The 15,252-nt window shown below is 39.9% G+C and overlaps 1 protein-coding gene across 1 annotated transcript in view; it reads left to right on the top strand.

Moving 5' to 3' along the window:
• Positions 1–15,252, top strand: part of cdkal1 (CDK5 regulatory subunit associated protein 1-like 1) — a 224,467-nt gene that overhangs the window by 20,880 nt on the left and 188,335 nt on the right. Inside the window, exon 4 of the mRNA XM_062399418.1 lies at positions 11,537–11,621. Within this exon, the coding sequence (XP_062255402.1) occupies positions 11,537–11,621 (85 nt within the window). The remainder of the gene's footprint in view (positions 1–11,536; positions 11,622–15,252) is intronic.

Genomic DNA, 15,252 nt, shown 5'->3' with positions numbered 1-15,252 from the left:
CAGTGGACAAAGATGGCTGCATGGATTGAGTCCCATCAGGATAACTACAGTTGCAGTAAACCTGTACAAATACTGGGTCATCAGAGGCACTTCAAGTTCTGTGCTGGTGTTGCTCTGCAGTTGCATCAGTTGATTAACTGCCGATGAGAAAGAAAGATGTGTTTTTGCTTCAGTGCTTTTCGTTGTTTGTGCTGTGTTTTAGTTGTTTGCAAACATCTCACTGGTTTGTTGTCAATTGATATTTGCGCAAATCTTGTTGAAGACAGCAATTAATCATCATTTTCATAATTGATTTATCTGCTGATTCTTATCTTGCAATCTGTTCATATTATAATTGAGAAATACCCACACATTTCAAGGGTATAAGGATGTTAGAGATCAATTTACAAGCATTTATGACAAGGGAACTGCTCACTTTGAAAAATCTGCAGTCATAATTAATTGAATATCAAAATAATTGCATAGAAATAACATTTCTGATATACTAAGAAATACTTATTATAACTCCCAATACTTTAGGTATGTATTCTTTATGTGCTTCTCACCATGTCTGAAAATAGTGATATTAGTACACATGTGATTCGTAGAAATGTATTAATATATCTCAAAATGGTAAAAAATGTCCACCTGAGACTGACCTGTGTGTGTGTGTGTGTGTGTTGTTGATAACTGTACTTTGTGTGTATTTGTGTGTGTATAGCTGTAGTCAATGCTCCATTAATGACAGTTGATTGCTTTATCATCCACGGCTGAGTGGTTGCTCTCCCTGCTAGACACATAGACCAACCGCCAAAACCCCAAGGCCCCTCTTTGTGTGAACATGAGTGTGTGTGTTTTTTGTGTATGTGACTGCATGCCGGTGTGAGCGCTTCCTTATAAAGCGTGATAGGAGATGAAACTCTTAAGTTATCTGTGGCCCATTCACAATTTGCCACGTCAGAGAGTAAATTGGCGTGTACACACACAGTCACACACTCACACACAGAGAGACTCCCTAAGGAGAGGGAACCTTTTAGACAGAAATGTTGTCAGCTGGGAATCTGTCTTGTTGTCCTAATCTGACATGCCTCACCCACTCACATCACAGGCTTTGAGAATAAATGTGTGTGTGTGTGTGTGTGTGTGTGTGTGTGTAGCTGTTACATTTGCCCTTTATGAGTCATCCTAATAGAGGTTATGATTATAAATTCTCAGATTGCACCCTTAGAGCCCAATCAGTAGTTATTTTTCTGTTTAGTGGCCTCGTCGTTTAGATAGCAAATGCACTTGTGCCCATCTGAGCATCAGTGGGATTGTTGCTCTTAAAATGGGGTGTGGTCAGGCGCATCGTTGGCACATTACTATCCTGAGGCAGTGGGAAGCCAATGTGACCAACAAACTCCTGGTCTGAAGATGATGCAGCGTTCGCTGCTATTTAAAGGGGAAAAATAATCAAGATAGTTATATGTGTCCACATAGCCTGGTGCATTAAGTACACACACTGCTTACTTAATGCGAACAAGGATGATCTGCTTGTGCAACTCATTCTTCTTCAGAAAAATGGCATCTCTGACCACAAATGTGGCCTTTCAATAATAGTGTGCTATGTGCAAGCACACCTGCCTTTTAAAGGGAATAGGAGATGACAGAGTTGGAGATGGGAGCTGCCTTGCAAGTCTCGCCAGAAACTCTCCCATGATTAATTAAGAGACTAAGTACAACTCTGTTGAACCATGCATTTGGAACAGGTACCCCTTTTTACAGTGTTCAGCAGCAAAAAGGGATTTGGAAATGCACTTCAGCCGTGTGCTGCAGACACTGTTATTCCTAAAATGTTGTCATGGCCTGCGGCTGATTTACTGCTCCGTTGACTTAGCTCAATCATCTTGATAGGTGGATATTGTTTGAGCAATTCAGACTTGACAAAAGATATTTTTCTTTCTTAGGGCCTGGTCACACATACATGAATACAAAGTGAATATTGCAGGTCAGAGTTCATTGACTCATTAAACTTCAGGCGGAGCCACCATGCGATATCCCCCCCACAGGAAGAGAATGTTTCATATGCCCCCCAGCTTGCAGATATTGGAGGTGAAAGATTTGTGTATGTTTGCCCTTATTTTTCTCCAAGATTATTGTGACACAGGGATTATTGTGACACAGGGATACATTGTTTCACATTCAGCTTGACTAAATTGATGCAATTAATTTGCACCATCAAGTGGCAGCAATGTTATTTTCCCAAATGGAGTAAACTTTTCTTTATGTAGTGACCCATTTTTATCAGCACCAAATTGATGTAGAAGTTATTAGACAAGGGGTATGACCTGCTGAGAGGACAATGGTTAAAAATACGTTTGTTTCAGTTCATGCAGTTCTTGTACCTGTAGTTGTACCTAAAGCAGTGTCAGTCTTGCTTAGCAGCAAGGAGTTTTATTCGATCCTGTTATGTCCTTGTAAATCTACCTTTCATGACACTGATCTCACTCTCTGACTTGATTGTGATACCCCACACTGTGGAGTTGGGTCAGTGCCCCACCCTGCCCTGCAGCCCACCTGTCCTCCAAGCCAGTTAGCCTGGCATCCAGCTGTCCGGTCAGCCAATCAGCCAGTAAGGCCATGCAGGGCTTGTTAGCTCAGTCAAGTGTATCTATTCACCCCAAAGCCACCCTTTGCCCCATCATGCTTACCCCTATAAACCACCCCTGCACTGTATCCCAAGGTCAGCATGTCCTGTCTGTGTTTTAGTGTGTGTGTGTGGGTGTGGGTGTGTGAGGGTGTTTGTGTGTGATGAGAGATGGGGGAAGTGGAGGAGGAAAGATGATGTGTTTGAGATGGAGGGTGGAATGGATGGAGGGTAGAAGGGAAAAATAACAAGGGAGAGGTGTGTGTGTGTGTTTGTGCGCGCATGCATGTAGGAATGTATGGGAGGGGGTATTTGTGGGATGGGATTGAAAGTGGGTCATAGTGTGGTCTGTTTGTGAAGCACCAGGAGCATCATATTGACCCCTAAGGCTGCTGTCTGCTTCTTCTCTCTCTCTCTCTTACTTACACACACATTCACAAATACACACACACAGCCAGACGTCTTTGCCCTCATATATCATCTACCACGGCCAAAGACCAGAGGGGGATCTGAGACACCATAGATCTGTTTCTGTGGTCTGGAAAACCTGCACATTTCAAACACTTCTCTGTTTTAGTTTAGCAAAAGTCACTCTTACAGTGGAACATTAGAGGAGATTGCATCCACATTGGATTGAAACTACTGCAAAGACAGTGTGCACAATTTACAATTGCATTCAGTCTTGTTGATTTGTTCTGCTGTACAGTGATAGATGGAACTAATATGTGTATAGCTTGTGTCAGATTGTCAGATAGAGTTTGGGAATTTATGTTGCGCGGTCTGAAATTGAAATTGTGAAATTCCAGTGAAAGGAAGGTTATGTTTGATATACTAGTATCTTATCACCAAGAGGTAGAATTAAAGTTGTGTAAAAGCTTCATGTTGTTTGTAAATGAAAGTCTCGAAACCACATTTTCCTGACACAACTGAACTCTATGAAAAATCTGAACAGGATGGTCGATAATCAGTGAGATCTAAAAATGCAAAGTACTCTCCCGTCAGGGAGAAAACAAATGTGTTTGAATACTAATCATCACAGAAGCTCCACAGTGCTAGAAAGCAAGATTTCCATTTCATTATGAGTTGCAATCATATCAACACTGAAGCATTTAATTATTTAGATAACAGCGCCCATTTACTGAACGTGTTAATGAACAGATTTGTAAATTAACCTATTAAGGAACAGAGTTAGTTTATACAGCATCATCACATTGAAGAGGTCAAATAGGATGTATTCTCAGGGCTTGATGATTACCTTTCCCCCCCAGCCTAACAAAAATGTCATTCTTTGTATATTGTCTGCTACAGCCTTGAAGTTTAAAGTCTGGATGTGGATGTGTGACACAATGCTTTATTCCATTTCAAACAGACCAATGGTGTATGATCCATTATCTATACCTTCTTTTTCGGAGAAGACTCACTGTGGACTAAGGAATATCCTCAATTGACAGTGCCACATTTTTTTATTTTCACAATACTTGAGGCAAAAAAGACCAGAAACATTATTTTACTGTTTAATGGCTTGCATGCTATTAAAATAATGTATTTCCCACCCACTGGATTTTATACATCTTCTGTGGTCTTGAATCCCCATGGTTGAGGGTTAGAAACTCAATTGTTCAGCTATAAGAGTCAGTTCCATGTGCTGTGTGTCACCTTTTTCTTGGATTTACACACCTCTGACAAGTCTCCTTTTGGTAATCGCCTGCAGACCTATATATATTGATAATTTTGCTGTCCACATTTCCAGAATGATAACAATATATTTTACAAAAACAAGATGCTGTTAAGGCCTAGCTAGAGCATGAACTCTGTAGGTGAGGAAGTAAGTAAAACAACACACAAAGACTCCTCTGTCCAGGCAGCAATCCAGGTTTTGAAATGTATTTTATGGTGCAAAGATAAATAACACCCAATAAAGACAAACACAAGTATGTTTTAACCTGCTGGTTCTATGTCAATTCAATCCCATCCACAACTTTATCCCTTTAGTGTATAAAGCAGCTTTTGTTTGTTTACAGTGAACAAATGAGGCAAATTTAGTTAACAGTTTTCAGTTGTGAATTAGCACATCTGCATTCGATGGATACATGGGAGTTGAGGGAAATAAACCTTATTCCCATTTTGGCTGTTATTGTTTGTGTGTTTCCTCTGACCGTGCAGCTGAGCCTCATCTGTTTCCCTGTAGGGTGCCGCTCACACCTGTGGGCAAATAAGCAATATACATAATGTGCAAACACAGTAGAATACATAATTTTACAGTGTTGCATGAAAACAAATATTTGTATCATTTCAATTTCAAAGTGCACAGACCTGACACATGGATGTTGTGTTTAGGCCTCTTGTGTTTCTTACACACTTATCTTTGCATCTGCTTTTTACCGACTCCCCTATTCACTCTTTTCCACTTTCATCTCTATTTTTTAATATTATTTCTTTCTCATCTCTTGTCTTCTCACTCTGGCTCTTTTTCTTTCTTCTCATTATTGCTGATGTCTTTGCTCATCCTTAAAAACCTGTTAGGCTGCTGACGATCAGCTGCCTCCACTTCACACTCACTTCTCTCCTTTTAATCCTCTTTAAGGCTGACCCTCTTCCATGTCTGTCGTTCCTTACTATTCCTTTAATGCCATTTGCTTTATCTCTTTTTGTATACAGTAGCGGCTGTCTGATCCTCACTTCCGCTCTTTGCTTTGTCCATCTTTCCATCCATACTTATTTGGTGCATGCACCTGCTCCCATAACCCTCTCTCTCGTTTCTATGTATGACCTTGTGCATATATGTGTGCGCACACACACACACACACATACCCACCCACCCACACACACCCACACGCACGCACACACACGTACACTCAATCGTACCCCCCCCCCCCAGGTGCTGCCTTTTCAGCACCCCAGCCTCTTGAATGATTGGTTGTGGGTACAATTGAGGTTGAATACACACACACACACACAGATGGACACGCCGGAATAACCTCATGGATTAGATTTAGTCATATGAGTCAGTCAGCGGGGATGTTTTAAAGTGATGAGCTAAGGTACACCTCCATACACACGTAGTCTACCTCCTTCTAAACACACGCACACGCACACGCACGCACACACACACACACAAACTGAGGTCAATTTCCTCTTATGTATGGTGGTAGTGGGGTCAACTGCTTGAGAGTACTGGAGGTGAAACTCAAATACACACAAAAAACAATTTATTTGGGGGTCAGATGGAATAAATTTCTTATATTGAATACAATTATAGAACAGGCACCTGGGCTTCAGACTGAGTGAAATAGTACCATAGTGTTGTGTGTGTTTGTGTTGAGAGAGAGACACTGAGACATGTGGAGGTGAAACTCTCTGTGTCCCGCTATACAACCACAACCAGACAGGCACTCAATAAAGCACATTCCTCTCCCAAGGCCCAACTGTCCCCTTAAATTCAATGAAGCTGCACCAAATTCGTCACACTCATAGATATTAGTTCCTTCATCATATTTCTGATTTTTGACCGTTTGATGATCCACACAGTGAAAATTTGTCTGAAAATAATACCAAGACAATAATTGTGAGGAGAGCTGTTAAAAGCATCTTATGTGTTGTTTTCTATTTCATCTGCAGTTACACAATTAGGTTTGTTTTATACTTTTTTTGGGGGGAGGAATGTAGGAATGTTCTCTGTCACCTCTTCGCACAGCCTTCACATCTATCAACTCTTGACACACACACACACACACACACACCTGAACTACATGTCCAAACACACACATACTTGGATGCTTGTCTCACCCTCTGGGCCTTGTCTTCATCAGATAGAAGATAAAGCTACAGTCTGTCCACATGCTGTCCTCACTACCAATCACATAATTGCCAGATGACCATGATATGCAAAATTAAACAAAAAAGTCCCCTGCCATTGGCTGCAACCCTATACATATGCAAATCATATGCAAATCTGACATTTCAGAGATTTCCCAATAGCAGCCTTGTCATTGTGTAAATGGAATTTATGGCCTCTAAAGTGCTGAGTCATTGAAGGGTATCTCCAGTTGCTTTCCCACACTGAAAAACACACATGTTGGGACCAATGAATCAATAACATAGTCTCCTCCACACGGTCAAGATACGGTGTTCTGTGAAATGTTATGGTTTCCTCACTTGAGTTTAACTCTCACACGGTGAAGAATGTGGTAAATGTGAAAGATCTGTCTGCACAGACAAGTCATCTGTTTTTACACTGTTTGTGTTTCATATCATAGTTGGCCATGTTCCCAGAATCCAGTTTGTGCGTCCCCTTGTATCTGTGTTTTGGAAGGGATAATGTATGCAAATAGTTTATAAAGATTAAATGATCCTTGATGCCATGAAATCTGGGACAATGATAATATAAAACATATCGATTTAAGTTAAAAGTTATCTATTTTCGAGACTTGCGAGCATCTTAGAAATGTGCCAGTTTACATTTTTAACTGTAGCTGCTATTACTGCTCTGCAATGTCTGTGTTAATGCCAATGACAACCATGACAGTGTATATCTGTGACAGGGACGATAACAGTTATGTCTAGATCATTTCCAAATAACAAAGTTTGCTCAGCAGAAGCAGCTGTCAATGAGAATGTGCAACCCACAGACTGTAGGCTTCTTCCTTTTACTGATTTTCTGGAGGAATAAGAATTAATCCATGCAGTAAATTGTGGTGGGAAATGTGAGGATGAAGGATTTCTCATGCTGGCACTGGACAATCCATGTCAGTCGCTACTTTCCCAACTAGCATCTGATTCACTTACGAAGGAAGATTTGGTATCGTGTTGTCAGACCAGCATCTTTATTAAAATTGTCACCGTATGAGACTTTTTTTGGAGTCGTCTTTTACATTTCAGAAAACCCACAGAATTGCAGTTTTCATTTTTGTGCATTCTGAGAATGATTTGCAGGCACGACTTCTGTGTAGGCAATGAAATGCAGCATGATGATATTTTACACCATACACGTGAACATACTCAAAGGAATGTTCTCTAGGGAACAGCATGATTTACAGTTTGCCAGGCTTTAGCAAGTGCTTTGCAGATTTTTCTTACTGTTTGCTTTAGATGTGGTATCAAGAAGGGCCTGGACTTTCTGAGCACCATCTTTTGAAATTGAAAAGGTGGCAGACCCTCATAAAAAGTGTTTTATATTCCCCGTCACAATAGTTGTCTTTTGAGGATAATTTCAATTTCTGTCCTTCAAGTTTAGGTCACTGTATTATTTTCACCAGAATCTGTATCGCTGGGAAATGTCACCTCCCAGCTCATATATATCTTTTTTATATTTTCTCTCTAGCCATTATAACCTTCTCTTGGGCAAGTTAAAGCAAACATACTCTTCTTTCTTGTTGTGTTCAGATTTCATTATTTGCTTTTGTTTTAACAGTTGTAGTGATTCAAAACAAACACAATCATCCTGAGAAGAGTCCAGGCTTTACCACTTCAGTACATTTGACTCTGAACCTCTTTGAAAACAACATCACTTAGTCATGGACTGTCAGTAATATTTGAGTTGTGTAGTAAAAAAGATGAGCGTAGCACGTTTTAACAAGGTGAAAGTTGTCAGTAGTTGCCAGTGTCTTCTGCCTTCCATACATTCTTCTTGTGTTCTTTTCTGACATGGAGCAGCTCCTGTCTCAGTTGATTTCACTGCCTGGTGGAGGCTTTGAGCCTCAGTTCCATGGCAGCAGTAATTGTACTGGGGGGGGGTAACAATGGGGAAACTGGACCAGATCTCGGCTGCCTATAATTTTGACTGGGTCAACCCTTTGCTACTGGACACTGCTAATCAGCTAAGACTGATGCAGGATCAAGAGCAGCTGCTGCCGTTGTCACCTCCAGGACTGAAAGGGCCTTAGAGGTTTGAATCTGAAAATGAGTCATTAGTGTGGGTATTTGGACAGAATCCATGGCTGCTTGCTTCAGTGATGAAAAACAAGGATTTCAAAATTATGTGAACAAGAGCTAGTTGTGTAGCTCATGTCTTGGCCAAGCACAGCATATGGTTATGCTCTCTCAAATTATGCCAGGAGTATCTTAAATAGCATTGTAACTGATTTGATCAATTATCAATTAGAGTTTGAACTTTTCAAAGTAAAAATACAAAACATTTGAAAAATATATGAAATTACATTTTACTGACCATATCATTAATAAAAAACATCTGAGGATTAAGATCTAAGTAATAGTCCGTTGTTATGCAAATTCAATATATATGAATTGGTTCAAACCGTCACCATCCTCTGCATAACACCTCTCCTGTCTGTTGTTCGGGCCTCCTTCTGTTGGCAGAGGGGGTTGTCATCTCCCATTAACTTACGTCTGTACATCAGAGTTTCCCTCTTGTAAATTTCTGACCACCCATTACTAACTATTTACACTTTTGAGTGAGATTGTCCAAACCTGACATGGAGGCAGGGGTGACGAGGCATTTTTTAAGGGTGACAGCTGCCACACCATTCTTCCCCAGTGAATCCACCTGAGGCTGTTGAAACCCTGTGTGCTTCCGTTTTGCCTTTTACTTCAGTTATCTTATTTAGTGTAGTTGCAGTGTATTTGGAAGGTGTGCGTGTATGTGTATGTGTATGTGTGTGTGTGTGCGTGTGCATGTGTGTGTTTTAATGTGATGGAGAGGTTGTTATTGTCGGTCTGGAAATCCTCCCTTAGGACACAGAGGAGACAGCAACCACACAGCTGAGATCACTCCCACTAGTCCTGTGTTAATGTGTGTGTTTGTGAGTGTGTGTGTCGGTTGCCTAGACAAATGAAGGTACACGTAATGGCCAGCTGAACTTATTCTCTCTTTCTCTTTCTTTCTCTTTCTCTCTCTTTCTCTCTCTTTCTCTCTCTTTCTCTCTCTCTCTTTTCTCTCTCTTTCTCTCTCTCTCTACATTTCCTTAAAACACACACACTAGTTCTAAAATATCTTTGTTGGGACCCCTTACTCTACACTAAACCCTTAACAGAACCATGGACAAACTACGAGGGTACAACATTTCTTTTAAGTACTCACAATAAATCACAAATAACTTTTTACTCTGGGTAAATGATCAATGTCTTGGTTGCACATGTATGCTAAGACAAAGGATATATTGCAGTCCCAGCACAATCACCTTTGAAATAATTATCAAGGTGTCTTCAAATGTCAGTAAGTTTAATTAAAAACCTTGTATTACGCTAATTGTCAACATAGTTCAATAAGCATGATAAGGAAAAGCCCAAATCTGAAAGAGAAAATTCAATAAACATCTTTAGAATCACAATGTTTTGATACTTTTTAAAGAAACTTTAAGGGCATCAAGGTTATATTTCATGTTTTAATGATTCAGCACAGCAGTTTGGGCCTTGGGGTGTTTTAGATGATTGTATCAGGCTGCAAGTTAGACTTAATGATGGCTCGTAAAAGAAAAAGGTACAGCTGCATGTCTCAGTAAAGCACTAAAACAACGTGAGTCACATCGACAGGACACAAATCATGGGCTTGGGTTTGTATTGTTGATGGGGTTGCGTCATTTTTGATGCAGGAAATCGTAATTTCTATGAATAGAGTGCCTGAAAATACAGAGTTAACCTAAAGCTAAAAACAACTGTGTGTCTGTGTGTGTGTGTGTGTGTGTGTGTGTGTGTTTTGGTAAAAGTGAAGGCTTGAAAAGCAGATTTAACCCAAGGCAAATTGTGGTCTGGCTGGTAATCTTTGCGTTCTCTGCATCCTGGGACCTGCTGTGTGAAAAATACTATGCTTGTGTATCAAATTAATTAATGCAGGAAATACTGTGTGTGTTTGTGTGTTTGCTTGACTGCAGCTGGGAAGCTGATTGTAAGTGAAATACCTGGTTCAATGTAGCGTAAAGGAGCGAGCTTCTAGCTCCCCACCCCTGCCGTGCCATATCCCCTCGAGTATATGTGTCTGTGTGTGTGACAGCTCTCCTGGCAGTGCCATGCAAAGCCTGCCACCATCGCCTTGAGTAGCAGCTGAGCTTAACATCGCATGGAGCAACACACAGATGTGTGTGAGCGTGTGTACATATCTTTCTATGTTTGTTTAACGGCTGTTTTAAGAGGAGGACTCACTATGAATGTTAGACTTTGTTTATATGTGGGTGTTGGTTGGGTGTTTAGTTGTGACATCAAACATGTTTAAATTATCTTTGATTAGTCTTAAGTTTAATAACATAATAAAAAAGGTCTGCTTTTGAGTAAAGCTGATGGATTTTCATCGATCAATCATCTCAGCTGCCAGCATAAATCCACATGTCTGAGGATGCCATGCAAAGCAGAGTTGCAGTTTTTAAAAAACAACAATAAACTTAAAATCTTCAAGACAGAAACATGCCAAACTATTTACAGCCTTTCAAACAAATTGCCAACAAAACATTTAGAAATGAAATCAAAGCTGTTCCTCTTTTCTTCTGGCCTTCAGAAGCCTGACTTCAACATTTTTGATTAGTTGGAGGGAAGCCAGAGTGAAGACAAATGTCACAGAGGAACACAGGTGGACTTTAAGTAATTAAACAAGATGAGAACATGCACAAGGAGAAGAAGATAAAAGCATCCCTGGGTTTCTAAATTATAGCTCAAATTCTCATAGAGACCTTTAGAAACTGTAAAGCTTGTGAAAGATTATTCTGTGTGAAGGACACATTTTTTTTTTTATTTACAACTTATAATAGAAGTCACTCGTTGAAAAGTAGTGAAACGTGTGTGATCGTTACAGTGTGACACATTGACCCACTGTGCTGAAACCAATTAAATATCTTCTTTTTTTGGGTCCTGGGTTATTTTGAATCTTGTGTTATATTATTAGTTATGACTACATGTTGATTAGTTTTTTACATATATATATGTGTGTGTTTTCTTTGTGGTAAGGATTGTTTCTTAAGAATCAATGAACTTCCTGTCTTCCTATAGATGACCCAGCAGAAGCAGACCTGTGGTTGCTGAACAGCTGCACTGTGAAGAACCCTGCAGAGGACCACTTCAGAAACTCAATCAAGTAATGGAAATACACCCTTTGCCATCTTTTTGGTATTTTATGCAGTCGTTAGAAGAGTTTTAGTTTTATAGAATTCAGATCCAAATATAATTAAAACATATTTTGGCAGAAAAATCAAGCAAGACTTGATTGGCTGCTGGAATAAGAAGTAAAGTAAAGGAAATACAAAAACATTTTCTTTCCACTGTGAATCTACCAGATCATGTTCACAACCAGGTCTGAATAGTTTCCATGTCGTTTTGTATGAAAATATAATATTCCGTCAGAATGAACTTTCTCTTGCATCAGTATCCACCTACTCACTGTTCCACTGATCTCACTCACTGTCAAAATACAGCGCGAGAGAGAGGCACACACATTTGCATAAACACAGGGAAATTAAGCTAGAACCTGTTTTACATTTTGATTAATCTCTCTCCATCAGGGGCTCACACACACATACGCACACACCTGGCAGGCGTGTGTTTTTGTGGTAGCAAGAGAAAACAAGTGTTTGAGTAACAAGGTGATTCTCTATGTAAAATAATGGTTATTGTAGCTTCAAGCTTTACTTCAGTGAATATACTATGAATATATTGACTGTTTATATATCTAATATTCATAATTTAAAACCCCTGACTCATGTATGATAAAGAAGAGCTTAATTAATTGGCACTAATGGTTTTAGTCACTCTAAAGCCTTTATCTGCTCTTTTTTTATTAAAATAAATTGAAAATTTCGGTTTTCGACTGTTGGTAATGCTAATGAAGATTTTGTTAATGTGTTTTTTTTTTGGATTTTGTATTTTTTGGGCAAAGTTGAATTTATCAACTGTGAGAAATGTTTGTAGGGAGAAGACATTACTTGGGCGGTTTTAAGCGCTGTCAAAACAGAAGAGAAAACCTTTAGTTCCACAGTCTTAGCTCTGTAAAGAGTTTTGTTTGTTTTGCAGCAGGACACTTGTCTGACATGTGTGACTGGACAAATTATAGGCTTTTTAATTGGCTGTCTATATAGACATTATGCATTGTGGCTAAATGCAAAAGGAAGCAATCTACCATCTGTCATACTTTATATTCTGGATGTTTGAATCATCCGCATGGAGTAAGTTATCATAAGGCAATATCAAAGTTTAAGGGTGAACGGTTTCACTTGGCCATCTCGATCGGTGCAATCATCCTGTCTTTCTGCTTCAGCCACTTTCTCTTTCACTCTTTCCGTCATGCCAATTTTCATGCAAAGACTTTTTCAATTGAAATGCACCAAATAATAACACACTTCAGGACTTAGGAAATGTCTTCCCCTTGCTGATGCTCGAGTTTTTCTTTGACTGGAAATTGCCCAGCTGTAATGCTAATGCAATTAATGCTCTATTCACAGGGTGGCATACACACACATGCATGCGCCCCCCCCCCCCCCCACTACCACACACACACATACACAGCGAATAAAAAGTTTTTAGGCCTTCACCTCCTGGTACCGCGCACACACACACACACACACACACACACACACACACACACACACACACACACACACACACACACACACACACACACACACACACACACACACACACACACACACACACACACACACACACACACACACGATTTCAGAGGACATTACATCCACTTACCTTGCTTTCCTTCAGACTTACTCTAACCTTAACCAAAGTTACTACTTGCCAAATCCAAATCCCAACCCTTAACCTGAACCTAGACCTAAACCCAATTTTAGTGTAACCTTAAAACATGTCTTCATACTGTAACCGTGATTTGAGGTCCCCACAACATAAGTGGTACCTGCAACTGACACACAGATAAAGAGTGTAAATTGATTAATAGATACGAATTCTTTTTTTAAGATATTATTATTTTTGTCTTGGTTTTAGTTTCTGTTGGTTCAGAGCTGAACCTGCAGGTGCTGCCGGAGTTCTCACACCTCCATTAGCTGAGCACATGTGCTGCTCTGTGTTGGATGAATTCTTTTGAAATTCCCCAATCTGAAATGGTATCAGTAAAATGTCTTTTATTGTGTTTTCCTTCTGCTATCAAGATGTTCTCTGTAGACAGGATAGAGGTTTGCTTGTGTGTTCCATACAGGTTTCATGGGTAATATAATGTATTAACCTTAAGAAGCGTCTGCTAATATGATTCTGTGCAAGTCTCTCCTCTCTGACTCTAATTCTGACTCTATCTGAGGTAATTGGATGACATTACGCTGCTAAAATATCAAGCTGTGTGCTTGCTGTTCTGTACACACTTGTCTGTAATAAAGACATCATTAGTAATGCGGTTACGCTTTGTCACAGTTTAAAGTTAATGTTGAAGGAGACCTCCCTCTATGCTGGAGTTTCTTTTTAATAATATATCCCAGCAAGGAGGGAAGGCGAGGAAACACTTTTGTGATTTCCAGTTAAAGGAAAGATCCGTCTTGAGTGACAGTAAATATTAAATCTCCTCCCGTGGGGCTTGGGTTTATAGTGGTTTATTACTATTATTTTTTGTTTTAACACTGTCCACAATTGTGTGTGTGATTATAGGATGTTTTTACTCTTGTGTTTTGTATTTACCTCACATAATTAACTCAGGTCCTGTTTATGTTAAAAACCCTTTGTAGGCCCGTTTGCCCTTCAGTCCCACATTACTTGTGTGTGTGTACATTAGTGTGTAAAACAAATGATCTCCCATGGCTGTGGCGTGTGGGACATTATGTACAAGCAACACACACAAATGCATGGCACAGAAGCAGCCGCGTCCTAGTAAATGAGTTGAGGGGTTTCAAATGGAGGCACAGGGGCTTTCAGCCGTCTTCTCTCATGGTTTCGAGAGACGCAGTGAAAAGGCAGTTTATTACTTCTGGAGGACTGGGGCTTAGTTGGCATCCATGCCAAGTGTGTGGGAAAAGAGTTTCATTTGTATGCATGTGGGGGGTTAGTCAGGTGGATGGATGCCCAGGCAGCTTATGTGAAAGTATTTTGTGTTTGTTTGAGCATATGTGCCGATGTTGTTTATGTGAGAACTAAGCACATTTGAGTTTCGCATCGGTGCAAGTTAAATCTTTAGTGAGTATAGTTTTGATTCTCTTTTGAGGACACGTGGAAAAGTCAAGTTTGTTTGTTTGTCTATTGGATTGGGCTTTTTCAGTTAATAATGTAGTACTAACCTCAAGAGCCGTCTGATAATATGTGTCTGTACAAGTTTCTGACTCAATTTCTGACACAATGTAAACCAGCATTTGTTTTAAGATATTCTCTAGGAATAAATGAGTGAATACAGATGTTTTATGAAGCTTGTGATTCCTCATGAATAATTTGATCAATAAAAGAAAGAGCTTGTCCTTAGATTTAGTTTAGGGTTAAGGGTAGAATAAGGGTCTTTGGCTGTGTGGTAGAACGGGTTGTCCAATATCCTAAATGGTGGTGGTTCAAAACCCCCCGCTTCTGGTGTCCCCAAGACAAAGTGGCCCTGGGCAGGATGCTGAACTCCAAATGGCTGCACTAAAAATATAGGTGTACTGTATAAAGGGGAAGTGTGTCAATGTGTGACTCTAACTGTAAAAGCGTTGGTCAGTAAGATGATAACAAGTCCTCTATTAATACAGTCCATTTACCATTTACACTCAGGCCAGTTGGTTTAGTGCTGTAAA

This window comes from Platichthys flesus, chromosome 11 (genome assembly GCF_949316205.1).
Source record: "Platichthys flesus chromosome 11, fPlaFle2.1, whole genome shotgun sequence".
In the NCBI taxonomy this organism is placed as follows: domain Eukaryota; kingdom Metazoa; phylum Chordata; class Actinopteri; order Pleuronectiformes; family Pleuronectidae; genus Platichthys; species Platichthys flesus.
The sequence above is the reverse complement of the archived record's forward strand: the minus strand, read 5'-3'. Positions and strand labels throughout refer to the sequence as shown.